The sequence below is a fragment of the Manis javanica genome, chromosome 15, assembly GCF_040802235.1.
Source record: "Manis javanica isolate MJ-LG chromosome 15, MJ_LKY, whole genome shotgun sequence".
NCBI lineage: Eukaryota > Metazoa > Chordata > Mammalia > Pholidota > Manidae > Manis > Manis javanica.
In genome coordinates this window covers 21,415,795-21,443,683 of record NC_133170.1, presented here as the reverse complement: position 1 = coordinate 21,443,683, position 27,889 = coordinate 21,415,795, and the positions used below count along the sequence as shown (strand labels likewise).

The 27,889-nt window shown below is 45.7% G+C and overlaps 1 protein-coding gene across 5 annotated transcripts in view; it reads left to right on the top strand.

Moving 5' to 3' along the window:
- The window catches only part of ETV6 (ETS variant transcription factor 6), a 222,991-nt gene that overhangs the window by 180,207 nt on the left and 14,895 nt on the right, over nucleotides 1-27,889 (top strand). For 4 of the 5 annotated variants that reach the window (XM_037008755.2, XM_037008754.2, XM_037008758.2 and 1 more), the window contains 2 exons: nucleotides 10,951-11,085; nucleotides 24,602-25,147. In XM_037008755.2, the coding sequence (XP_036864650.1) occupies nucleotides 10,951-11,085; nucleotides 24,602-25,147 (681 nt within the window). The remainder of the gene's footprint in view (nucleotides 1-10,950; nucleotides 11,086-24,601; nucleotides 25,148-27,889) is intronic. The other variant, XM_037008756.2, reaches the window with a different exon arrangement.

The following is a 27,889-nucleotide window of genomic DNA, read 5'->3' as shown; positions in this document are numbered from 1 at the left end:
CGGGAGCTACTGACACTGGAACGTAAGGAATGGAGTTGGACCACCAAATCAAGAGAAAAGTGCATTACGGTCCCTTCACTCTACCTTGCCCCCAATTCTGAAGACTTTTAAAAAGAGGGGCTTGAGGGTGAGCACTCAGTTATGAACAAAGGCAGGAGAGCAAGGGGAATGGAGCCCTACTGAGCCAGGTGGGCTGGAAAAGGAAGAAGAAATAAGGAAACAGGAAATAAGGACAGGGGTGCAGAGACCCTAGTAGCCACGGCAAGTATACAGATAAACTCCAAGGGTGTTAGGTGATTTCCTTAGGAAGTACTGAATGCTCTGAAGTATGGCATCTTGTAGCTTACAGGACTCCTGAAAATGGAAGTGGTAGCTTGCCCCCAGTCAACAGAAGATTTGTCAAAATTAGGGCTCCTAAGAACACATGGGCAGATTTCATTCAGTAAGGTGTGTTATACCTGCAAAGTGTATTGCTGATGTAGATAAGACTTCAGATAGACTTTCCAGTTGCATTTCTTAAACTTTATGGACATTTAAAAGATAGCTATTTGGAAACTCCATATGTCAGAGGGGAACTTTGGTCTTAATAAGTCTCAGGGACTAATTGTTCAAATACCAAAAGGCCCTGCTATTGAGTCTCATGGTGGCTCCCCAACTTTGATGTAACTTGACCAGCAGAGACCCCTTTTTTCTTGACAAAGGGCAAAGATCCTGCATAATGCTTTGGCATAGTTCCCAACCACATTCAACCCTTATTTACTCCTGGTTAATAAACTAACCGTCATGAGGAAACATCCCCATCACAGGGGTGAGATAAGGGTATGAACAGAATCTCCCTCGCTTTTCCCAGTTACAGCAGACCGTTTCTATGAGGAAATGCTAAAGGGGAAGTTTCCCCCAGAAGCATAGATGTTCCTGAAACTTGAAAGCATATGCCTCTGAAAAACAGATTACTTTTACGATTTAATAAGGGGAAGAACCCAGACATAGCTGAAACATTTCATCTCCAATCACTGATTCTCGCTGTAGCCTCAGAATAAGAAAATGGTAAAAAAAAAAAAACATGGAAATAAATAAAACTAACCTAAGAGGAACCTAAATGGTTCCTTTTAATTTAATGCAAAAACACTTCCTCTTGCTATTCCAGTGGTATCATGCTCACAGAGGCAGAATTACCTATCTGGAGGAAAAGAACTCAACACTTTTGTGTTCTAGAAAAACCATTGGAGTGAAGCAGTGACCTGATTTCACTTGGCCCTCGGGCAAGCCCTCCTCCTGGAGTCTTTGTAAATCCCCCTCCCATCGCATCTCAGGTGCCCCGTTCTGTTGCTGGTTTATTTTTCTCTCTAGTGACTGCTCACCTTACTTCAGAAACTCTCTCTCTACTCAAAAGCTGGAAGCAAAGACACGGCAAAAGCCTGTCGACGGTTCCTTGTCATTTTGTCAGGTCTTCACCAGGGTGGCCCATGTAGAACTGGACAGGATCCCGGTGTGCAGGGAGGGAAGGAGGGTTGCGTGGAACCTGAAGGCAAAGGGAGGCTGGGGAAGGGAGCAGGCAGGGAGGATGGGTCTCACGAAAGAAGGAATGGAGTTGGACTGGAACCTGAGGAAGAGGGAGGATTGAATGGGCAGAAGGAGCAGAACATTCCAGGCAACGGGCGCGTTAGCTGAGTGTCTTTGGGTGGTGAGGAGCTCCACCTGATGGATGGGAGAGGCTGGAGGAGCTCCAGCAGAGGCTAATACACCAGCCCGGACATGACGTGCTGGAGCCACAGGTAGATGGTGGCAGCAGAAAGTCATTCCGTGCGTATTCACTGAGCAGCTCCGGGCCAGAGGAACAGAAGTACAAGCTAAGCGGATCCAGGTTCAGAGAGGTAACTTCCAACTGGGTTGTTAAGTGAAGCTCACAGGTGCCAGAAGGGAGCCAGACTTTGAAAGCTTTGAAAAGTAAGCAAGAGGAAGGCACAGAGAGGAGTTGAGAGGCGGCTGGTGTGGAGGTGGGGTTCACGAACAAGGCCACGGAAACTAGACCCTCTGTTTGAAACTCTGCTCACCGTCACTCATCTCCCCTCCTCTGCTGTGTAGGTTCTTCTCCATATTTCAGCCGACTTCCTCTAGGAAGGCGCTTCCTGCCTCCCCTCAGCACCTTCCTTTCCCCACCTCTCCCACAGCAGTCCTTCTGGGACCCAAAACATTTCCTAAGCCTGTCGTGGCCCATGAGACACACACACACACATGCACTCACACACACACACACACACACACACACACACACACACACACACACACACACACAGTGTTATATGTGATGTTTTCTATTCTATACCCTCTCCTAGAGTAGAAAGCTCAGTTTGGGCAGGAGTTATGTCTTGTTAAGCTGCCATGTCTCCAGCACATAGCACAGTGTCTGACATCCAGTTGGCACTCAGTAAATGTTGGCTGAACTATGACCCAACGCATCGGTACCTTAAAGGCCAGGTTGAGAAGTTTGGAGTTTATTTTGCAAGTAATGGGAAACCATGAATGGTTTTGGCTGGGAGAATGACACAGTTGGAGCACCCCCTTGGGAACAGACCCTCACCCTCTGTGCTTAGGGTGGATTCACTGGGTCACTGAAAGCAGGAAAGCTGGTTAGGATGCTATTGCTACAGTCCTAATGCGAGACCCTGAATTCCAGAGCTGGATCGAGGAGACACAGTAAGAGTACCTCAGGTGCCCAATGGTTAACCAAGGTGAGGAGCTGATTTGGAAGTACTGGTGGGAGCTCATTTTGGTCAAACGATGCCAGGGCAGCCAAGAAGACATGTTTTGTTCTGCAGTTGGCAGTCTGAAACAAGAGCCAGACCAGAGCTGGGAACAGTAGCTATGAGTGTCCTCCCCAGTACAGTAGCCCAGCGTAAAGATAGCATGTGCTATCGCAGCTGTCCCAAGGCTCAGGCTCTACACGTTGCCCCTCCACAGATCACATCACTTTATCTGCCTTTATTTTCCTCATCCACAAAATGGGATCCTAAGCCCCCTTCAACTCTTAACTGTTCAGCCCATTCAACCCCTGGAATCACTGTTCATTAAGCTTCTAGTAAACAGTACAACCTCCTGTCCTACAGGCAATGAATAAACACTTCGGTCTCCTTTAACCTCTATACCTTGTAAAACTTACACTTCACCCAGTTTGTTCCTGGCTTTCCTTGAATGTCTTTTACTGCCTAAGATGAATAAGCAGAAGCTTCTCGCTAGTCATGGGGTTGCTGGGATAAAACAAAAGGATCTGGTTGGCCTGTCACCATGAATGGATGTTTATAGCTTCCTCCCGGCCTCATCCAGAGTTATGCTGTCTATGTATGGAAATAACATTCCTTAACACAACTCATCTCGAGAGTAGAGAGGAGAGAGCAGGGCTCCATGAATTATGATTATCTGTAATATTGATATAATTTAGTTCCAAATATGGTAGATTCTCTGAATTCCCCATTCAGCCAATTTAACAAACTGCATTTATCTCATCCACTTCCAGGACAAAGTTCCTCCATTTTCAACCACTAGAATAAAGTTGGGAACATTTGGGATGTGCTTTAATTAAAGATATCATCTGCAAACACAAGATTTCAATGTTGGAGATAAATGGGGTGTTTTCTTTGGGATATTTTTACCTATCAGAGGATACAAGATGACAAATTTATAACACTTGCCATGCTCAAGAATAAATGTAAAGGAATCTCAATTTCATAAAACCTTATCTGGGCAGGATAATTTTACCTAACTCCTTGAGCTTATACCACATTAAATGGTCTGGAATGATTTAAATTCCAAGGAGTATTTGATCACTTGGGACTCTGAGAAAACACATTAATAAGAAGGAACAGACAAGTTAGCATTGATGTGAACTTTTATTTAGGGTTATCAACTGCAGGGTGTTCAGGTGGAATGTATTTATGCGCCCATTGTTTATGTGGACAAAAAAAACAGATTTACTGTCAGTTTAATTCATGTGAGACACTCTATCAATGCTAAAAAAAAAAAAAAGGGAAATAAACCTACTTTAAAAGTTCCTTCAACTCAGCAGAAACTGCATTGAGAATTTATGAAGTAAATCATTCTTTTAGTATATTAGAGTGTGATGTGGCAAATTGTTTCTTCCCTTTCCAACCCACCAGTACCTTCCTCTTTGGAAATGCTCTTTGCTTGTGACCTTTAACTATCATAAAATTCCCGTTCAAGGTTTAACTGAAAATACCAGTCTTTATCTACATCAGGTTCCTAGGACCAACCTGCCTATTCATTTCTGTTAAGCAGTGGTCGGTGGTTTGCTGTAGTGAATGGCTATGTCAACTGGCTATTTTAGAATCAAGTCTCAGAGTCACAGCGGAGACTTGTCGCCCCGGTGTGTGGGGATTGCAGTAGGCATGACCCTTGACTGTTGACATGCAGAGCCTGCTCCTTCTCTTCTCTTTGTGTCTTTGAACAAAGCAACAAAAAAATTGCGCATCCTACATCAGAGAAATGCTTCAATAAGTCAATACAGGAAAGTCCTTTAATTTCTTATCACTGGTCCTATTTGTGAAATGGTGATAATTGATTCCTCTGCCATACAGGGCAATGTTAGAACATAGAAATCGTATAGCACTTCCTTTAGTGTAAGGCACATACTTATTTCATGATACTTTTATTTTCTCAGGAGCTTATTCTATTGTTTATCCTTTATCTCTCTTCATATTCTGTGTTCAGCAAAAGGCAGTTGTCTTACCATTTCTCTTTTCTAACTGATTTATTCTTGTCTTAAATACAATATTCAGCTTTTCCCCCCAACCTGCTCCATTTCTCTCAGGATCTCTGTGTCAAGGCATAGATGTCAAGCTAAATTTCAAATATTTGTTCCTAAGTCAAAGACTAGGTTTTTATTTTCATGGTCACCAGAAAGTACTGCATATTCAATGAAAAGGTCGGTAATTCAGTCAACCTATAAAAATGGATTGAATGGAATATTTGGGAAGTAAGGTGGGACAGAGTTGGAATGCCAGGTAGTCCCAGGTCAGGTGTGGGCCCTTACCGCACCAGTGGGAACCCCCAGGCCTGTGCAACACTGCTATTTTCACTGTTAAATTTATGACAAAGTGGACACCCAGGACTTCATTGTGAACCCATCACAGGCAGAAAGGACCAGCAGAGAGAATTTTCTGGCAAATCTGAAGTGTATCCCTCCCACCCCATGCATGCTTTTACTTTTTTAAAGAATTGGTCAAAAGGAAATGAAAATCTCTGAATCAAAACAGAAGAGAGAAAAAGAGAAAGAACAGTTGGCAAATTTTAGAATGTGTTACTTCAGATAATCTTCATACGAGGATACGTACATAGCAAATCATCACCTGAGAAATGCAAATTTTAGCAATGTTAAGATTCTCCTTTAAACCTAAGCTCAAAAAGTTAAACATTGTGAAACCCCCAGGGGAGAGGCTCTGGGTGGCGTTGTAGATGATGCTGTGCATTGGTCCCAGCCTTCTAGAGAACAAGCAATGTATAAAAAGAACTTTAATCATACCCTTTCACTGATAATGCCATTTTAGGAAAATACCCCAAGAAAATAATCCAATAGAGAGAGGAAAAAAGATGCCTTTAGCCATTCTATTTATAATTGTAAAAAGTGGAAATGCCCAAGCTACCCCCAATGTGGGTCTTGCTGAACAAGCTTGGAGAATGTAAAATATAAAGGAATATATTCTAGCTTGACACGTATTCATCAAGTCACTTACTGTTTCTTCAACAGTTTTTACAGGGCCTTGCAGGTCATGTTCAGGGCTTTAGATGTCATTTTAAAGACAGGTGGAAGCCATTCAGGGTGTTAAGCAGAATTTGGAAAGTGGATGTAGGGCGATTGGCTTGGCTGAATCTAGGAGCAATGGTGGTGACATCTAAGATGGGGCCAGCAGGGAGAAGGGGATGATTCTAGGGACCGGTGGAAGGCAGAGTCTGTAAGTCTTGGTGACTGTTCAGCTGCTGGAGGAGAGGGAGAGAGGAGTCAAGGATGACTCCCAGGTTTCTGGGCATTTACTGATTTAGGAAACGGCACGTGGGTTGTGAAGACTTTTAAGTTAGACACAATAAATGCGCTGTGCCCATGCTGCGTACAAGAGGAAATATCTAGGAGATAAACAAAGGTTCTGGAGCTGAGAAGAAATGCCTGGCTGAGTAGATTTACATAGATGAGCTGATTAAAGCCATGGGAGTAGATGAACAGGAAGGCTGAGGCCATGGAGTGTTCTAAGAGGAGTGACTAGCGGTGATGAAGGCTGCTGAAAGGGCAGGTGAGTTCCAAGCACCCACCATTGTCCTTTGGGTTTGAACAGGGAGGTGACCTCAGCGAGAGCAGTTTGGAGAAGGGTTGGAGCAGAGACCAGCCTGAGGGCCCTGAGGAGCCAAAGGGGAGGGAGGCAGCGAGTTGGACAGCTCCTCTGGGGAGACTGGCTGCGCTGGGAGGAGAGAAGCCGGACCTGGAGGGGTAGATGTGAGGTGGGTGGGTGTGCACGTGCCTGTGTGTTTAGACAGGAAAAACTTGAAACTGCTTAAATGCTAATGGGAAGAAACCCAGAGAAAGAGGTTGAAGATGGTGGGGGGCGGGATTCTAAATTGGGTGGGGAGGGGAAGACTGAGAACTAGAAATATCTATATGAAATGTGCCAACTGGAAAAAGAATATTCTATGCATATGAATGTGACTTTATGAAATCTGTGTATGTGCTTTAAATACAAAAAGATGAAAGCAAAGCAAATAGTTTCCAGATTTTTTGAGACGCATCTGTTAATGACCATCATGATCAGGAGCGCCCTGCTGAGTGCATATCAGAGCGGACACGGAGCTGGTGCTGGTCCCATGTCTCAGTTAATCCTCCTAACAGCCCTGCCAAGTCTGTGGCATTATTCTCATATGAAACAAGAATATGTAACAAAGCCTTGAACTGAGGCTGGAAGAAAAAAGTAATTCGCCTAAGGGCATGCAGCTGAGAAATAGGGGAACCAGGACGCAAACTGGGGCATTCTGGTGCCAGAGCTTAAAAAGCTCTTTTCCGCTGAAGTAAAGAGACTTAGATAAATGTAACCCCCCAAATAGCGCGTTGGTCTTCAGACCCTTGCAAAATTGGTAAGACAACTTGCCGCAATTCCATTCACTCCCTCTACTATCTGTTTGAAACAAACTACAAGTAACACGATAGAATTTAGGATTCTCAAAGTAGAGGCCTGGCTTTTCATGTCCGGACCACCAATAAAAAATGGTCTCTGTGTATAGTTGGTGGGTTTGTGTGTGTGTGTGTGTGTACACATGTGTGTGTGCATGAAGCGAGGGCTCATGTGTCGTGTGTTGAGAATTTTTTGACAAGTGCCTTTTGAATTCAAGCCAGTAATCATTTAGCTAAGTTATATATACAGCGCTATGGCTCGTGCTCTTTGTTTTTAGCAGGCAAATAAATATAACTTATTTTTAAGTATCTTCTTTATCCTAGAGATCTTTTTTGTTGTTGTTAATATTACTTTTTAGATGTGATCTCTCGCATATGTGAAGATTTTAAGAATGTACCAAGACAATAGGCTGGGTGTTGGAGGACTTAAGGGACAGTGGATGGAAGAGAATGGGAAGCCATCATTATTTATTTAGAAACTGCCGTAGATAGGACACATGTTCTGTGGGGCTCCCAAAGCCAAAAAACAGACCCAAGCATCCCGAGATTGCAGGGGAGGCTAGATTCCAACTCAGCAGAAGAACTGTCTTTGCACCAGAGCTACCCCAAGATGGGATGCGTGTACTGTGGATGGCTGTCCATCACTGGGGCTCTTCAGCCAGAGTGACTTCTTGGCAGGGGGCGACGGCAGGGGGCTCTTACTGAACACAAGCCAAGGTGATCTGAACCCTCTCGCATCCTTTCTGGGTCTGAGATTCCAAACTGTTGCTGGGCACACACTCTTCCTGTCGATTATACATGTGTAAGGGCACGCCCAGTAAGTTGGGTTTCCCCCATAACAGTGATGTGTTTGTGCTAAGCCAGCCACATTTCCCAGCCGATCCCCCAGTGGTTGAGGGAATATGTCTGCGAATGGACTGACCCAGCTGTGGCCCCTACTTCACAGTCTTAGAATTAATTTTTTCCCTGCTGTGGAACCTGGGACCTCGTGCCCCAGGCCCATGCAGCCATGACAGGTGCTGTTTACAGAGGTTGTCTTACTAGTTTTCACGGCAGGTGTAGGTAAGGAACTGGTGCTTCATCCCCGCCCCTGTTTCTTTTACACTCGGAGAGGAATGTTCTCTGCCTGGCTCCCTTTGTCATGTTGGGATGCATGAGCCAGCACAGAAGCCTGGAAGGCCCAGCACCGAGCAGTGTCAGCCCCGCTGCAGCCAGGCCGCGGCGTCCGAAGAGCCCAAGAATGGGTGAACGGCCTCAATTAACCTTTGCCCTTTTGGGAGGGGGAACGTAAGTCTGAGCATGACCCAGACCACATTTGTTCTCCATGTGAGGCCTCCTTAGGGGTCCACAGATCTGTCCTAAGCCACCTTAATAACATCAGTAATGATAACGGTGGCGATAGTGCTGGCCACTGTGGCTGGCTAATTATAGGGATCACCTCATGGAACCCTCATAGTAATCCAGCCAAGGGGGTGTAGGTCACAGTCATCTCAGACGAGGGAACTGAGGCCTGGAGAGCGTGAGGGACAGTCCTCGGCCACCGGTCTACCTCCGGAGCGCAGACTCTCCAGTTGCACTGCGCTGCTTCACTTCCTGTAGGTAAACAGAGGGCAGCCCAGGAAGCCAGTGCCCTGCCCCTCTGGCCCCCACACCGTGGAGCTCCTGCAGCCCCAGGAGCGACCCCCTAGGGCGGGCCAGTGGGCCGCGGGCCTCAGACCCCGCTCCAGGTGCCACGCCACGTCCCCCTTGTGTCCTCACAGCAGACGTCTGGGGTCAGTGTCCGCATTCGGCAGGGAGCCGCTCAAGGTTGCCTGGTGCTCAGGAGCCTGTGCCCGTGGCCTCCCCACCGTATCCTCCTCTCCAGTGAGCAAAGCTGACCCCCTCACAGACACGAAATTGGTATTTCCTGGCCTCCCTCTTCCAAAATGGATACACTAATCACTGACCATTTTGTTTAGTAATAGTGATCATCAGGAACACATTTTTCAATGTTTTCGTTTTCTCTTCAGCATACCACCAAAATAAAGCATTGCTCCAACCCGCAGGCTGAAAACCCAGCGTGTGTGAGGCCGTGTAAATCAAGAAAAGCTCAGGAAGACGTTACACTCAACCGAAAGAAACAGAGTGTTGATTAGGAACTTATTTTTGTAAGTGATTAAAATATGAATCATTAAAATAGGACTGTATTTCAGGCTCTGTATCCTCATCTCATCAGAGACAACATCGCCATGGCTACTAGGCTCGGATTCCATGAGCACTGGCACCTTCCCAGCCATGTGTGCCACGGTTCTACCCTCTGCGGAACATTCTGGAAGTGTGGCTCAGAGCACCTCTTCATCTTCTTGCCCATTTCAGTAAAAGGAAGTACACAAGAGACAGTCTTTTGCTTTGTTTGATCATAATAGTAAATAGTGGCAGCAGGTTCTGTGAATAACAGCCCAAGGGTAGAGGAAGGAACGCAGCCGAATGCAAAGACACAAGGACACCTCAGCAATCGCTTAGAATAAAACATCGTGGACCTTGATTTGGTACAGGTGGAAAAGGGACAGAGGTTTGCAGAAAGAAATTAATGTGAAGCACTTCCCAGGTTTGGGCTGAGTTTAAAAGAAAAATAATAATAATTCAGCAATAGCTTAAAATATGCAGTTAAATGACTTTGTTAATGGAAGTATCTGTTAAAAATGGCTAAAATTAGAGACAAAAGTCCATTGTTTGGTACAATTGTTGACTGCATCTCTGTGTGGAAGGGCGTGGGGGGACAGTCAGAAGCCTGTGGTATTTTAAAGATTCAACACCCTCCCCAAGGAGCTTTGAGTCACCCACCTGCGTTTTTGAACTTAGATCCAAGCCAAAGGGGTGGGTCAAGACAGTGACAGGTTTTTTCACTTATTAGCTACTCAGTGGACACTTTAAATACCAAACATAACAGAACAGAGGGCCCCAGCTCATAGCAGCCCCCACCCTGCTCTCTAAGGGGCTGACATCTAAAGAGGATTTTCTACAGACTGTAGAACCTTGGAGCAATGCCTGTGGGTATTTTTAAAGGAGGGCAGCATTCCAGTATGTGCCAGTTCCTCGCAGGGTATCTTCTGACTGGACTTGTGTACTCTTTTCATATTTATTCTCTTCCTGCCTGGGACTGGGGTGGATTTGAAAGGCATATGTTTTTTGTTTTTCTTTTGAAGATTTCTATGAAGAATGTATGGGTTGTCATTAGTCCATTAAATAAAACTTTCATACTTGACGTAGTAATTCTTCTCTGAATCATCTGAAGTGCAAGCAAAGATAGATGTGAAAAGGAGGCTTTTTACAAAACCTATAGTGATAAATTGGGACAGTTTAAATTTCCAGTGAAGTCTGGTGCGTCTCAGCGATGGGCTATCATCGTGCAACCGCGGGAGCAGTTACGTATTGCAGAGGGGAGAAGAGAGATTTGAAACTATTATATGTCTGGTACTACCTATAAAACTATGGATAGGATTGACAGGGCTTCTTTCTCCTGGTGATGGGATTATAGGTGGATTTTGTTTTCTTTCTGGTTTGCAGCATTTTTAAAATGTTCTTTGTGTATTACTTTGAAAATCAACATCCTTCAGTGAAAGAGCAGTTCCCACGGCTCCAACCTTCTGAGCATCAGGCGGTATAGGTCCTGTCAGCTCTGGGAGGGGTGGTAGCATGCCCACCCTGCTGACCACTGTGTCCTTAGTGTAGGTCAAAGCTCAGTAAACAGGTGTTGCACAAATATTCCCATTGCTCTATTTCACTTCCCTTTGTCTTGCCAGGTGATGTGCTCTATGAACTCCTTCAGCATATTCTGAAGCAGAGGAAACCTCGGATTCTTTTTTCACCATTCTTCCACCCTGGAAACTCTATACACACACAGCCAGAAGTCATACTGCATCAGAACCACGAAGAAGGTACCGGAGGAGGCTTCTCTGTCCCTGCCTGAGGCTCGGACAAATCCAAGAGGTTTAGTTGTTCATTGGATAAGTTGTTCTTATTCTCATGTTCATTTTCCATTCAACTAACATTTATTGAGTGTTTACTACATATAAGACCCTGGGGAATATGCCAAGATGAGTGAGGTATTCTCTTGGTTCTCTGCAACTCACAATCTAGGTGAAGGAAGGAGATAGATTTATGCATAAGTATCAAAGCATAACTAGAGAGCAGGCATTGTAAAGAGACGGTGGAAGGGGAAATTGCATCCCGTACAGCCATCAAGGTCAGCCTTTTGGAAGATGGTCCAGCAGGATTCTGATAAGCAGTGATGAACTAGAGGACATTCCGGGCAGAGCAAATGACACAGGATGGAGTAAGTGGAGTAAGTCCTTGAAACAGAGAGCAATCAGATGACTTGGGTTGTAGAGTTTATATTTCCCTTCCCCGAGCCAAACCTTTCATTATGAAAAATTTCAGACATACCCCAAATAGAATAAGTTAAATAAACCCCCGTGAGCCATCACCCTGCTTCAACAATGGCCAGCATTTTGCCTTTGCACAGCTGGTCCAGGAAGGTTAGATTGGAACCAGAATGTGGAGGACTTTGATGGAGGAAAGGAATGGGGGATCACTGAGATTTGGGAGGACCGGGTAATAAAGGTTAGTGGAAGAAAAGACCCAAACCCCACCAATTCTGGGGGACCAGGGGTTTCCTCTTCACCCACTGAAGGTGGTTTTTACAGTGTTAAGTGCTGATTTTAGAGGTCCCAGGTTCTGCTCCATTCTTGTGAGTCACAGAGGTCGTAACATCATTGGCAGAAAACAGAACAAAAGCCTGGAACTAAACTATGGCCCTGGACATAGTTGCAAATCAGGTGTTTAGGTATAGAACCGGTATAAAAATGTTACTTTGCGCACCATCCTGTTGAACACTGATGCCGGTGCCTCTGAGGAGCGTGCTGTCCGAGTGTTTCCTGCCTCGACTGGCCGGACAACAGATGAAGGGCCACAAAGCCATACTTTTATACTTGTGCTTTTTCTCAGGATCAGATCACTAGGGGCCTAAAACCCTGGTCCCGTGGGCTATTTCCTTAAATTGAATGATCCTCCCCAAGAGCAGGGCTAATATTATTGTTTTATTGTTGGCAAATTGAAAAATGATAAGTTATTTGTTTTCTTACTTAACACTTCACAAAAGAGAGCCAGGCTCCAGGCGAGTGGCGCCTCTTCATCGCCCAAGGGTCGCCCAGTGGGCCTCTGGGCCTCCGTGTTGAAGATGAGCGAGCCCTTCTTGCACGAGCCCTTCTTGCACGAGCCCTTCTTGCACGCTCCCTGCCTGCTTCTCTCATCCTTTCTTTCTCTCACTTAATTTAGCAGCTGCTCCCCCACATCCCCTGCACCTCCCCAGTTCAGCCTCTGTTTCTTCTGCTCTTTCTGCCACGTACATTTCCAGCTTGCATAATAGCCACAGCTCCTCCAGAGAAGAGGAGGTGGGTTTTCTGAAGCTTGACTTTAAGGCAAGCATCGTATTACCTAGCCTGGCTCTGCAGACACAAAGGTGTGTGATGGGGTTTTCTTTCCTCTCTCTCTCTCTCTCCCTCTCTCTCTCTCTCTCTCTATCACTCTCTCTCTCTCTCTCTCTCTCATTATATTAAAAAAAAAAGCATTTGGAATTTCTGTTTTTCTTCTTATTCCCAAATGTGATTGGAAGCTTATGGCCTCTCCTTATCACAAACCCACCCCTCCTTTCCCCGTGGCCTGATCAGACGCGTGAGTAGGTGGGTTTGAGGCCGTTCTCGCCCGCGGTTGTTCATCAGTACAGCAAGCTGCTGGCTCGCAGAGCTGCTGTCAAGCCAGGGACACACAGATGAACAGCCGCAGACGTCACCATGAGCGGTGCTCTCAAGCATTACCCTGTTGGTGCTGGTGAGCTCCGTAGGTAAAGGAATGGAGCCAGTGAGGCCAAGGTCAGGGCTTCATTGCCCTGCAAACCACTTAGTTCTGCTCCAGACCCAGCTCTTGAAAGTAGTACGTCCTGAGAGACCATTGCCTTAGCTGACAGCCAGGAAGCAAGGCCTGAGAGATGGTATTCAGACGCGCTGCATGCGCTCAGGTAGCCAGGGGGTCACTTGAAGGGAAGGAAGTGCAGGTCTTTGTTGGGTGGTGTTGGATGAGGAGAGGAGCACAAGGCATGGAGGTGACAGGACAGCCGCCTGCCCCAGGCTTCCAGGGCCCTGGGTGCCCCCGATGACAACGGGGCCAACCGGAGAGGGGAGTGGGCCCGTACATGTTCCCTCCCTCCCACCACCTCCCACCTCTCCTCCTCCTCCATCCAAAAGAAAAATATCCCCTGCCCAATATGAATTGTCCCTAGAACCAGGCCTGTTATATTTACTTGTGAATGGTAATACATGAATATGGGCATATGCAGACACACAGAAAGAGCTGGTCCTGAAAACATAGTGACATGATACATATGGAATATTATATCCCCAGTGATTTATGTCCCATAATTGGGGACATAGTAGGATATAAAAGTATGTCACTGCTGACTTGGCACAGAGAAAAATATGACAGAATGGAAACGGAGCCAGGGCATCGAAGGAGAGGGCACAACTTGGCCCCCAGACAGCCTGGCACAGCGAGGTGGGCAGAGGGAAGTATAAACACAAAGGTTCCTTCAAGACCCTGTGGCTTCGCCTGCTCACTGCCACCGACCTAACCGATCCCGACATTCATAATTTCACAATGGGAATTGATATCACAATACAAATGTTATCTTGTTTAATCCAGCAACAGTGCCCGGCACATGTCTCACACAAGAACATTACACTGGAACCTCGTCCTTACCAGCAGCCGCGTGGCAGTGCCAGAAGCCAGGGAGTTGGTGTTGCTCAGACACTCCCCTCCAGTCTCTCAGGGTAGTCACACTGATTCAGACTCTTTCTTTTGTAAACATTTGTTAGCTCCAGAATGCACACTCTTCTGAAACTGTCGTGCCTCGGGCAAAGCAGTCCTCAGATGACCACCTCTGTCTAGGAGGACCAGCATGTCCATTCTCTTCCCTTGTTACTTATGGGAGCCACTATTATGTAATGAATGTAACCGAGACACTAACGACAGTGAAACAGGTCTCCGTTTAATAAGGAAGCCGGGACCATAGGCATAAATACAACCATCCCAGACAAACTGGGACACATGGTAAATTTAGATAAAAGTTTTAAAAGGATGGGACCTAGAAGTCAGGAAACCAGGTTCTCATCCCCCTGTTCTGCTAGAACAAATCATAAGGACTAACTTTGTCATTTCACTGGCCCTGTTTCCCCAATTATAAGTGGTCTCAGATCTCTCACAGCGCTTAGATCCTAACATCCTCTCCTAGGTCTGAGTCTCCCTGGGTGATATGAAGGTGAACATGACACATTATCTACCTTCTGGGTCTTGGGCAACTAAAATCCAGAAAATCATTAACAGTGTCTGGCCTGGATGCTCAGGAACAGTTGAGTAAATCTCTTCTTTGTCCTACCTGATCAAGAATGGCTGATAATATTACCGCAAGAGGAGCATCACTTGTTTCCCAATGAAAACCTCAGTTTAGATGCCTTTTCTTTGATTGTTGTGACTCATTTTATCTACCCAACATGAATTAGAAGTTAGCTGGAAAAGTGATGCAGGAAGGAGACCAAATAAACACTGCTACTGCCTCTTTCGCAACCAGGAGGCAAAACATCTTTAGGAATTTCAGACCAGCAAGGGATTATAAGATGAATACATTTCACATACAAGTTGTAATATCAACTTCTTTTGACACCTTAGGTTCCCGTGGAATACTTACGAGGCTTTGTTCCAAAGTATGCATCAGGTGACCACCAGTCCTTTGGTGGTAGAACTACTTGAAGAGTGAGTCCCTAAAAGCTCATGGAGCAATATAAAGTATACTTCCAGTCGGGGCTGGTCTGCACATGGGGTCAGCTCTGCAGAGGTAAACCTGTCAGACAGGACCTGCACAGTCTCTGGGGAGAAGGACCAAGCTTTGGGTTTCCCACTTGTTCTCATCCTGTGACTGCTCTGGGATCACTTCTATAATTTCAGCTCTTTAGCCCCCTTCCTGTCCTATGCACCATCCAAGAGACTGGGAGATGATTCTTAATCACTTTAATTTGAAAACATCAACATATGCAGTGGTGTGGTTGTTTCTGCAACAGTGGACACAGTTTTAAGGTGAAAGTTCAGCTCTTGGGGCAGCTCTTTGTCACCAGGTGACATGGAAGTTGTAAGCAATGATGAGAAATTTCAGCTGTCAAAATACTGTTGATCTCAGTTCTTGCAATCAGCACATGCTAACAGCCCAGAGAAATGAATCATTTCTTTGTTGGGGGCGGGGTCAGCGGATAGCATGAATTCTGGGATGGCCCACAGAAGTTTCATTTTTATGATTGCATTACTGAGGGAAAGGTTATCCCTCCCACCCCTTACACCAATACCACCAAATCCAAGTGCCCTAAGCCTGCTTTGGAGGAAGGAAATCTTATACAATTTTAGTGAGACCATTAAAGAAAATGAGGTATATGAATCTGCTTCATAATAATAAAGTAATAGCTACACCTTTATTGGGTCCTTGTGTGCCAGGCCCTTTTCAAAGCTCTTACATGTTTAAATCATTTAATCTTCACAGCTACCCTATAAAGAAGGTAATGTGATCCTCACTTTATAGATGAGGAAATAGAGCCCCCAGATCACACAGCTGCTAACTAGCAGAGCTAATAGCCCCAAGTCAGCTCAACTTGAAGGCCTGTGGTCACTCCATTGCAGTGATATTTGAAAATGCATAACATTTATTGAGTGCTTGCTTTGTGAGAGATGCTATTCTGGGGACACTTCCCATATTAACTCAGTTCTGCTTGCATCGATAATATTCGATACGTAGTAGTATTTTCCTTTTCTTACAGCCGGTAACTGTGTAACTGCATGTTACATTTTTATCCAAGTGTGTGGCACATGCACCCTGGAGGTGGAACGCATGATTGAATGATGAGTAGAACTGTGGAAATCAGGATGCCTAGTCTGATCCCCTGATCACGCCAAGTTCAGCATGGCAGGTACCAGTTACGCTGCTTATAATTTTTCTGCTGCCCAGAACTTGAAACTGCTGAATCTAAACAACAAAATAGTCAAAGATAACTTCTGAGACCCCAGTGTATGTCTTCAATTCATAATGTTAAAACACTCATACTAACTTGTACTGAATGAACCCATTCTAGGCCACTGTCTACCTCCGGAGGAGTGGATTTGGGATGACAAATATCCCCCTGCCTGTGGGAAGTGTGGGTTCCGAGTCAGGCTCTGGCTTCTCTGTGCAGCAGCACCGGCTGTCAGTCCCCTTGGGAACTGGCCCTGGGGTGCAGGCTGCGTCCTGAGAGACAGCCCCTCAGGACAGCGGCCCAACAGGCACCAGGGTAGATGAAGTTTTTACCTGATCAGGCCACATCTATTACTGGTGCTTGCAAGAACTTCCTAGTTGTCCAGTCTTGCTGGAGTAGTGTTGATGACTGAAGTGTGCAGGGAGCGGTCGGCTGGGGTTTGACATCTTTGCTTTGCGTGTAATGCATGATGGAGCTGGAGAGCATTGTTGGAGGGGGGGAGGGTGCTGTGCTCTGGATTGAGACTTCCTGAGTTCAGATCCCAGCTCCCCAGTTTACCAGCTGTGTAACTTCAGGCAAGTTACTCAACCTCCTTGTGTCCTGGTTTCCATCTGTAAAAAAAGGAAAATAGTACTACGTATCGAATATAATCAGTGCAAGAAAGAATCGAGTTACTATGGGAAGTGTCCCCAGAACAGATCTCTCACAAAGCAAGCACTCAATAAATGTTATGCATTTTCAAATATCACTGTGTGACATTTCTTTCCCCTATTGGGTTCATTTTTTTTTTAATTTAGTCATGATAAATTACACATAACATTTGCCATCCTAACCCTCTTTAAGTGTGCAGTTCAGTGTTGTTAAGTGGATTCACACTGTTGTGCAATGGTTTTCTCTTCCCTCCAGTTCGTTTTCCTGACCATCCCCTAGCAGACTGCATGCACTTGGTGCAAACACCACACGTGTGCCTCTGGGTATTGGGGGGGCCTGTTGCCCCCCCCCACCATTTCCTTCCATGGTAGACCCCCCTTCATGGATTAACCTGGCACCACCTATGGTGTTATTTCCATGGGAACATACATGTGCCCTTCCCACCTCAACTTCAGGACACAGCCTGAACACAGCCAGGCCTTGTACTTTACGTTGCCTCACAGTACCTGGCACGTGGCAGGTGCTCCATGACCCCTTTGAACCTACTAATCTTCTGGCTCTCTCCTCTCACATTTAAGAGCCACAGATTAACTTCATTGTCCCCTTTCCATTCTGTGGACTTGGATCTGGCAGGATGTAGTGAGGTTCCACCTGGAGGAAGACCAGGCTCAGATGGTGACTTCCTGGTGTCCCAGGGGCACCATTCACTCCTTGCTCCTTAAGCAGGCCTCCTGCCACCCTTCTCTAACGACTCTCCTCTCTGGAACCTCCTCTTCCTGGGGCAGCATGACCTTTGACCCTCTGACGCTTGTGCCCTGATGCAGCATTTGATTGTGACGAGAAGTGTGGAGGCCCAGGATGAGCACAGGGCCTCTTATGGATCTGGACTGTCACCCCACCTCAGGGAGGGCTGCTCCCCTTCCCACTTCTATTAAGTCAGAAGTTTTAAGGGCAAAAAACCCTGATAACTTTCCCCAGGTAGCCAAGAAGTCTTCAAGAAACTTCTGCGGTTAACCCCTAGAGAAATGCCATCTGACTCCGTGGAGATAGGGGGACTGGGCCATTTGAGGTTCACCCCCAGGGAAGGAAGCCCTCACCTGGCTCCTTCCCCTCCTCAGCACTCTGCCTGATCTCTGTGCCCCCCTGACCATCCCTGTGAATGACCCCAAGTTTTATCCCCTCCAGTCTAAGGGGCTCATCAGAAATCTGATCCCTTGATTTCTTGCTTGGCTTCTTCTGTGCTGTTTTAATGGGGTGAGGGCGGCTCCCCTGCATGGCCCTGCTGAGCCCCTGCAGCTGGCGCCCAGACTCTCTGCACTGGACCCTGGCAGAGGTCGCCTGTTGGCAGGCTGCCCTGTCCGCAGGAACAAAGATCAGGCCTCAGAGCCCTGCAGGTCACCTATTTGTTTCTTTCAGCCCCTTTTACCAAATGCTTATAAAATTCCAGGAGCTTGCATAAGACTTACTGTTTATGACCTCAGACGTCTGTGAATAACCCTCTCCAAAGGAGGGCAGCTTTCTTCTCAGGCCTCACAAGGGAATTCAGGGACATTGGCAACCTGCTGAGTGAGCTGAGATGGGCAGGCAGAGGGTCTGGGGAAAGTTTCAGGTCTCAGAACCTCTCAGAAAGGCAACTGTGGGGAGGTGTTCGTTTGCTAGGCTGACCATTACAGACTGCCTACCCCAGACCCGGTGACTTAAACAACAGAAATTCATTCTCCCACAACCCTGGAGGCTGGGAGTCCGAGATCAAGGTGTGGGCAGGATAGGTTCCTTCTGAGCTGACCCTCTTCCAGGCCGCTCTCCTAAATCCTGGCGGGTTGCAGTCTGTGGAGCTCCTCGGCTGTGGGTCTCCGCCTTCACCTGCACGCGGCTTGCCACCCGTGTGCACGGACTTCATTCGGCACCTGTAACCTTCTGCCATGTGTTTTGATGTGTCCGCCTCCTCATGAGACTGTGGTATCTCAGAGCAAGCACCACATTTCCTTACTCTGCATCTCCTGCATCCAAAACACTGCTTGAAATATGGCCTCACTACAAGTTCTGTGATTCAGCTTGTATTTTGTAATTGCTGTATAGACATACATTCCCCTCCCAGCCATGCAGCATGTGCGCGTCAGTGTCCAGACTCCCCTCTCCGTAAGGACACTAGTCATATTGGATGGAGTAAGCCCCCTTACTCCACTGTGACCTTATCTTAACCATTGCATCTGCAATGACTCTGTGTCCAGTAAGGCCACATTCTGAGGCACTGGGGTGGTCGCAACCTCAATATATGCATTTGGGGGTTTGGGAGGAGCACAGTTCAACCCACAACAGGGGTGACAGAACTGGGATGTGTCTATGAAATCCATTTCGATAGAATTGAGAGCCTTTAATCTCTGTATCACTTTTTATATCACTCATGGTTCCCACTAATCTTATAAAGTTGTGCTGGGAAGTGGATGTGATCCCATCTGGGAGAACACAGAATACAATGGCCTGAGGCTGAGGTGAGAGTTACCCGACTTCTCTCAGCAACAACCATGAACTTAGGGGCGGCGTCATGGAGGAAATGTGATCCTGGAGTGTGTGATAAAAACTTGATCTTAGCCTTTGCTCTACCCTGGAAATTTCCTAGTCAAAACCCATGACTTTAAACAAAGCCAGTTTTTGTTGTTTGTAGCTTTACTAGTTATTCATTTTTTATAACGTGATTAAATTGGGTCAAATTTTTGATGAATTTTAAAAAAGAAAGTTTTCCAGTAAGTAAAAGGAAAGGACAAGAAAATAAATTGGACCTTTTTTTTTTTTCAATTATCACATTTAAACTCCTAATTTATTTAGGACTATTTGGTACTGAGAAAGGATTATTTGCATCTAAAATAAGTCTACAGAAAGGTTTGGAGTGAGAAAATACTTTGAACCAGAATGGGTTCCCTACCAGTCCTGGTCTTTTACCCCCGCCCCACTTCCCTCCAGCCCCACTGACTAAGTACGTGAGGCTTTCCCTCCCTCTTCCTTGTGCATTTCCCTCCCATATCAAGACCTTCAGACCAAGGGCAATGTGGATAATTTCCCAGTTTTCCAGCTGGGCAGTTCACCAAGAACAAACCCAGACATCAAGGCCAGACCAAAACACTCTTCTGGTTTTAGACAGAAGACTCCTACATCTGGGGGATTTAATGCACCCACTGTCCGCTCAGGGCATTTCCTGTGTCCGGAGCTTCTCTGCCTGCCGGCTCTGGTCTCATAAGTTTCCATACCCTGCTGCCAACTTAATAATAACAGAGGCGCAGGCAGCCGGGTGGGAACGTCATAACCCACTCCTACATGGGTGCATGCTTTGCAAACTGAAACAAAGCTTGGAAGGTCTCACTGCAGACCTTTCAGCCTTGACAGCAGTTGTGCCCAGACCACCGGGAGCCTGGAATTAAATATTCTCAGATCCAGTTCTCTGCCATTAATGTTATCAACTTCATCGAGTACTTTCTCTTTGAGTGGTGTCTGCAGAGAAATCAATCAATCTCCTCCAAGTCCCGTTCCTGCCCAGATTCTGAGTCAAAAGTAAAATCTGAGTTGGATCATCCAGAATACTGTCTCCCTTCTTCATTGTTCCCAAAGATCTGGGTGGGAACAGAGAGTGAAATCTCTTCAGGACATTGCATCAGTTCCTCTTTTACCCTTGGCATGAAAGTTCTTCCTCTCCCCGTCCTCCCAGACTTCCTAAGGCCTGCCCTCAGTGCCCACCCATAGGCGGAACCTTGAAGCCCAGGACATCAAAGAAAGCCCGTAGGTAACCAGACTACTGGGCAACGCCTGTGTCTGTTCTGAAATTTGTAAGATGGGAAATGGATTCAGGAAATAGGATTTTTATATGAACTTCATCATCCTTACATATTTTAAAATCTTAATAAGCTTTTAAGTGAAAGGAGACATTCTGCAAAAGGCATTTGGAAGAAAATTAGATGACTTTCAAAATGCAACTGTTTCAAATAGTTGCTTACAATGATTGTATCCTGTGACAAATGAAAAGTGAACCACAGACAAAAGACAAGTTCATTTTTACAGACAGCAAAATTGAGATCCATGTTAGCTATGAAAAGAAAATTTGCCTCAACCCCAAAAGATGGCAGATCATTTCTGTCATGCTCATAATCTCAGCCATTAAAGTTAACTCCTTGGGCCTACTCAGGACCTGAAAGCATTTATTTGCATTTGGATTAAACTGAAGAAGTTAGTGCTTGCCATCCCAACCTGTATCCTCGCAAGGATGATCAAGCCCTTAAAAAAAAAAAACTTTTGGTAGTGGAAAATATCAAACTTACACAAAAGTAGAGAGAATTGAGTAATGAACCACCATGTACAACAGCTTTGATGATGGCCTCATGGCCCCAATCTTGTTTCCTCTATGCCCACCTACTGCAGATTATTTTACAGCAAATTTGGGATGTGTTATTTTATCTGTGAATATTTCAGTCTGAAAAGATAAGGACCCTTTATGAAATCATAATCACAGAGCCATCGCCTTACCTGAAAACTAAGAGTTCCTCAATACCATCAAATATCCTATTAATGTTCACGCATTTCCAACTGTCTTGTAAATGTTTTTACAGTTTGTTTGAATCTGAATCCAAACAAGGATCCATATGTTGCAAATGGTTGATGTGTCTCTTAAGTCTCTCTCAGTCTCCATCCATATCTTGTGCATGGGATTGCATAGTGTCTCTCTCTCTGGGTGTGTAAAAAACAAGCTAGCCATAATTAGTGTAACTTTTCCCCTGTACATAGTGTATCTTTTCTCCCCCTCTAGTTGCTTTCTAGATTTTTCTCTTTATCTTTGGTTTTCTATAGTTTGACTATGATGTGCCTAGGTGTAGCTTTCATTGTATCCTGCTTGGAATTTGCTGAGCTTCTTGGATCTTTAAACTTGTTTTTGTTACCAAATTGATGACAATTTAGCCATTATTTCTTCTTTTTTTTGTCCTTCTTTTGGCCCCATTCCTTCTGTTCTCTTCTTCTTGGACTCCAATTACATGTTTATTAGACCATATAATATTGTTTCAAAAAGGGGATCTATTTGTCTTTAATTTTTACTGATCTGTCTTGTGTCATCTCCAATCTACCAGTAAGTCGATCTAGTCCAATCTTTCATTTCAGATATGGTGTATTTCACTTCCAGAATCTTCCTTTTTGTTTTTTCAGTTCCTATTTCCCTTCTGACAGACAGTTTCTACCTATTATTGCTCACTACAACCATCATTTCCTTTAAGTGCTTGAATTTATTTGTAATAGGTATGTTAAAGTTCTTCTTTGCTAATTCTAACATCTAGATGTTTTAGAGTCTGGGTTGGCTGCCTTTCTTCTTGATTGGGGGTGGGAGTCACATTTTTCTATTTCTTTGGATTTCTAGAAATCTTTATTGGATACTGGACATTGCAGATAACATATTGTGGAGACTGGATTATATTGTGTTCCTCTGAAGTGTTGATGTTCACACTAGCAGTTAAATGACTAGCCAGTTACTTTGAATTTGTGGAGGTTTGGTCTTACATTTGGTTAGGGCAGATCTGTTTCACTTTTGCCTTTAGCTCTTAGGCAAATCTCTTTGTCCAAGAGCATCGTCCTTAATCCTAAGGTGTGGCCATTTGAGATAATAAATAGCCTGAGATGTTTACTGGCAGGACTCAAATTCTGAATTCTGTTTCTAATACACTGGCTAGTAGCTGAGATTTCTGTTCATAGCTATACAGCTGTCACTTTTCACTGAGCTCCTTAGAGTTTCCCCCTGCACATGTGTTGTTCAGGAGCACATGTTAAGAATTTGGGGAACTTTATGTGCCAATATAGTGGCTTCTCCAAACCTCCGTCCTTTATAGGATTTGCTTTCTCAATTTTTTGCCATTCTTGGCAGGTCTGTACTCTATTCTCTGACATTGCAAGCAACTTTCTCTTCATTTTCTAGCTGCCCCATATTACATTACATGGCCTGGGGTGGACCCTCAGGGCAAAAGCTGTATAAATTTGGATCTCACTCTGTACAGTTCCCTTCTTTCAAGAGTGAAGACACCTACAGTTTTCTCCAAATAACTTTTATAAATGTATCTTATCCAGATCCTATAATTTGTGCATGTTAGGTTAGTCTGATACAAGCTACTCTGCCATTATTGAAACTAGAATCCCTTTTTCTTCATTAGAAAAGTGGTAGCATAACAAAAATACTTCACCTTGCTTTGCTTATGTAACCATTGAGCCTGGAGCCCAGTCCTTAGGCTATTGAGGTATTCCTCATGCCATTTTATAGCTGCATCATCTTCTATTGTTTAGAGACATAATTTATTAAACCAGTCTCCTATTGACAGCTATTCCAGTGGTTAAGCGCTTTGAAATTCGTGGCAGCACTTTGCAGTTACAGTTACAGTTACAGTTACAGCAGTTTGTAGTTACAAAATAAGCCCCTTTGTCTTCAAGCAGAAGATCTTTTAATGATCATGAACAATATTTCTTTTGTTCGCTGTCTCATATGATAGGTGAGATCTAGTGGAGTCCCATTTTCCTGTCAGCCCAGTGTAACACAGTAAGAAACCACCACCTCTGTCTAGACTTAGAACCATGGACAAAGTCTTTTTTGACCATCACAGAGACCTGCGAGCATGTGAATCCTTTTGATGAGACAGCCCTGGGAACATATGTGGTCACAGAAGCCTTACTGAGCATGGGACCTAATCAAAGCTCTACTTTCATAGGCAGATTTCTGTCCTTTTTCCCCCAAAGCAGGGTCTCCTAGAGCCACATGTGTGCCGATCCCTATCGCAGCCCAGCCCCCAGAGCTACTTCTGTTGCTGAGTCGTGTGTTTCTGATGTTGTCCTTGCTCCAATGTCACCAGCTTAAAAGTTCAAGTGGGATGGGATGGAGATACTGTTAGGGGTGTCCATCCCCCCTTATTTACTGCTACCTGTGTCTGAGCATTTGTAGGGTCTGTGCACTCAGAAGCAAGGTACAGCAAGATCGTCATCCTGTAAATGAGGCCCACTGTTCGTGCCTAGTGCAGGTTTTGATACAACTGCCCCCGACCCCCACCCCCACCCCAGTTTCTACATAGCAAGGTGGCAAATATTGTAATGGGTACATAGATTCTTGACTCTGACAGGAGTCTGGTTCTAATCCCCTAACTGGCTGTGTGACCTTGGGTAAACTGTTTAGCTTCTTTATGCCTCCATTTCATCACCTATAAAATAGGAGTGATGACTGTCTCCTACTTCAGAGTGTCGAAAATGTTGGGCAGTGTAATCCAGAACCTAGGCCATAGTCATGCTTTATCATCATCATCAATACCAACAACAGGTCTGAGAGGTGGAGAATACCACAGTTGGGTTATGAATGCGTAAGTCAGTGAATGCATCCAGAGAGCAGCCCTTCAGGACCCTGAAAGCCACATCGAAGAAAAAGATAAAAAAAACGAAAGACAGGCTTCCTCGTGTTCATAAGCCAGTATAGGTGATTAATGGAATGTTTGTAGACATTCTTAGCTTGTCTAGGGGTAGGAAAAGAATTTCAAGTTTGTGCACTGAAATGTTCTAAGCGTGAAAAGGCCCCTCTGCGCGCTGGGAGGAAGGTGCCCCCCCGCCCCACCCAGTCATGCACTCCTCTGTCAGCACAGTGCGGTGCCCCTCCTGGCTGTGCCTTGGGGCTGTGATTGTCTTTCCCTCTGCCCCACAGATAATTGTGTCCAGCGGACCCCACGGCCACCAGTGGAGACCGTGCACCACAATCCCCCCACCATTGAACTGTTGCACCGCTCCAGGTCGCCCATCACGACGAACCACAGGCCTTCTCCTGACCCCGAGCAGCGGCCCCTCCGGTCCCCCCTGGACAACATGATCCGCCGCCTCTCCCCGGCCGACAGGGCCCAGGGACCGAGGCTCCACCAGGAGAACAACCACCAGGAGCCCTACCCACTGTCAGTGTCTCCCATGGAGAATAACCACTGCCCGCCGTCCTCCGAGTCCCACCAGAAGCCGCCCAGCCCCAGGCAGGAGAGCACGCGAGTGATCCAGCTGATGCCCAGTCCCATCATGCACCCGCTGATTCTCAACCCCCGGCACTCCGTGGATTTCAAGCAGTCCCGGCTCTCCGAGGACGGGCTGCACAGGGAGGGGAAGCCCATCAACCTGTCCCACCGGGAGGACCTGGCGTACATGAACCACATCATGGTCTCCGTGTCCCCACCCGAGGAGCACGCCGTGCCAATCGGTAGGATAGCAGGTAAGTGGGCACCCGCCCTGTCACCTCTGCAGCCTCGGGGTGCCCCCAGCCCTGCAACCTTGCAGCCAGCCTCTCACCTTTCCCAATTAGGGGCCCTCCAAGGCTCTGTGAGGGCAAGTGGAGGCTTCTGCCCAAATGAGGCAAAATCCCTAATGGGCTAGTTAATGAGCCGCGGCGATGAGGCAGTTAATGAGCCTCAGAAACATTAAGAAACAAACGTCCTATGTCCAGCTCACAAGGAGAATCACAGCAGAATCATGGTTAAGTGAAAACATTTAAAATAAAAGGTTTATGAGCATGTTAATGGCCCTGTCCTGAAGTTTCCAGGAGCTAATTAATGACCAGACACAGCACAGAGATCCTTTGTCTCAGAGGCAGGCCTGTAATTCCAGCCTATGGGCAGTACCTCGTGTAGCCTTCACCTTGGGAGGAGAAGTAGAGAAAAACAGGATCATGGTGTTGGAGGCAGGTGTTGCTGGGCCATTTGGACACAGGAAACCACTCCCCGATTCTTTTACTTTTAAGATGACAAGCTCAAATTGGTTTCCCTAAGATGAGAAGCCAGTGGAAACCAGCGAAAAATCTATACATTGTATTTTTGCTCATCTGCCCACAATTTACCTGAAGTCATTCTCCAGAAAGTTCACCCTCTAACCACTTGGCTGGGTAAGCTCTTTCCCTAGAGTGCCTCTCCATTCATGAAACATTTATTTTGCACCTACTATGCATGTATAAACGCCTCAGGAAATAGGGGACACAGAGCTGATTTAATGTAATTATATCCTCAAGGAATTTAAAATCTACTGAGAGAGACCGATGTGAAAATGTGTAACTAAGACACAAGGCCGTATGAAGTTAAGTCCTACGTCCATTTGTAATGCACAGACATTTATTGAGTACTTACTGTGTACTAGAATAACTAAATGCTGCGGAAGCAAAGCAGAGAGGCAGTGAGATTTGACTGGAGAAATAGAGGAAGGCTTTGCAGGAGGTGACTGGATGCTGACAGAGATGATGTGTTCATAGTGGGAGGGAAGCACGGGCAGGAGAGGTCAGACCTATTCTGGAAAAGTGAGAATACCCCTTCCTGCACGAGCTGATGCCCCAGGCTAGAGCTCCAGGGTGGAGCCTGCAGCAGGACAACACGAGGGCCCACGAGCTATTGTAACTACCTCTGCCTTGACTCATTGTCCCTTTTTTTCTTTAAATCACTTATTGCTAAGTTTTTCTCTCACCCTAAGTACACCTCCAATGTTGCCTCAGTTTCATTGTTATAAATAATTTCTACCAGGAATGTTGAATCAAGAAAATAAAATGGCAAAGAAACATGACTTCTATGTATAAAAAAGCTGCAAAAAATGACATGATCTATGTCAGGGATTTGATTCAAAACGATCCTACAGGGGTGAGGCATGGGAGGAGTTTACACTACATAAAGTTGCCGTGACCTGACTGGGCCGTATGGCTGGGTGATGGATGCCAGGGGCTCACATTATTGCTCTACCTTTACGTGTGCGTGCGTGCGTGCGTGTGTGTGTGTGTGTGTATGTACTTTTAATAGTAAAAAGAGACTGTGAAAAGAAAGAACGGGGAGAAAGAAGCAAAGAGTTCATGGAAATGTGAATTTGCCCAGCTAATTAGAGAAAGAGGATAGGACCCATGTATTTCTGTGAAGAATATAGATGGCCTGTCTCGTGCTTTCCAGGCAAGACCCCTCCTGTCTTGTTTCTTGCATGGTCTGTACTTCTGACACTTGGTGGACACTTTGTCCATGTTGAGGATTCTCAGGACAGCTCCTTGAGGTAGCCTCTTACTGCTATATTCATTTTCTGTGGAAGGGTCATTTGGACAGGGGAAACCACACAGGACACTGAGCTCCCAAGAAGCAGAGGTCAAAAAGGGGCTGGATGGTGGCATCCGCAGGACAGTCCATGCTGCCCCGGAGCTGCTGTCCATATTGCTGTCCTGGGGGACTGGCCTTCCTCCTCAAGACATCTTGTGTGCCTCCTCCCGGATGCTATCTTTACCTCAGACTTCTTACGAGTCTAAAATAAGCCCATACATCAAGGAAGTTAAACTGTTTAGACTTACAGAGTTATTTTTTCCCTTGTCTAATAGGTTTGTAAATGCATGATATTAGTGTATTAAAAATGGCACTACCATTTTTTCAAATCCTATTACTGAATATCAGAATTGCTTGATGATGGATATAATCTCAGCAGTAAAACGCTCCATGGAATACTGTGCCCACCAAGTGATGACCCTGGTGCCCACCCATGCCCTCCGTCTGTCAGTGACACCCAGAGACAGGAGTCTACACTTCTCTTTATGACTCTAAGAAGTCAGAATATTCATGTGAACACACACCTAGGCCCTGCTGACCCCCTGGGAAATGCATTAACTCCTTCAGTATGACAGAATCCCCTAAACTTATGCATTATTCATGCTCTCATGGTATATTCAAGTTTTAAGATCTCCACTTGTATTAACTAACTTAACCAAAGGTACTGTTTTCTCTGGTAAACTGAGGCAGCAGCAAAATGTGCATTCTGACTCTGGCTCCGGAAGCCTTGACTCCAACACTTTTAGTCATGATTCTGTGACCCCCCAAAGAGAGCCCATCACATTCCAGGCTCCTTTGTTTCATCTAGGATCCCTGTCCCTCCACCCCAGCCTTCTAGTCTTTTTGAACTACTCAGATCCTTGTAACATTGGTTCTGCTTATTGGAGGTCGGATTCTTG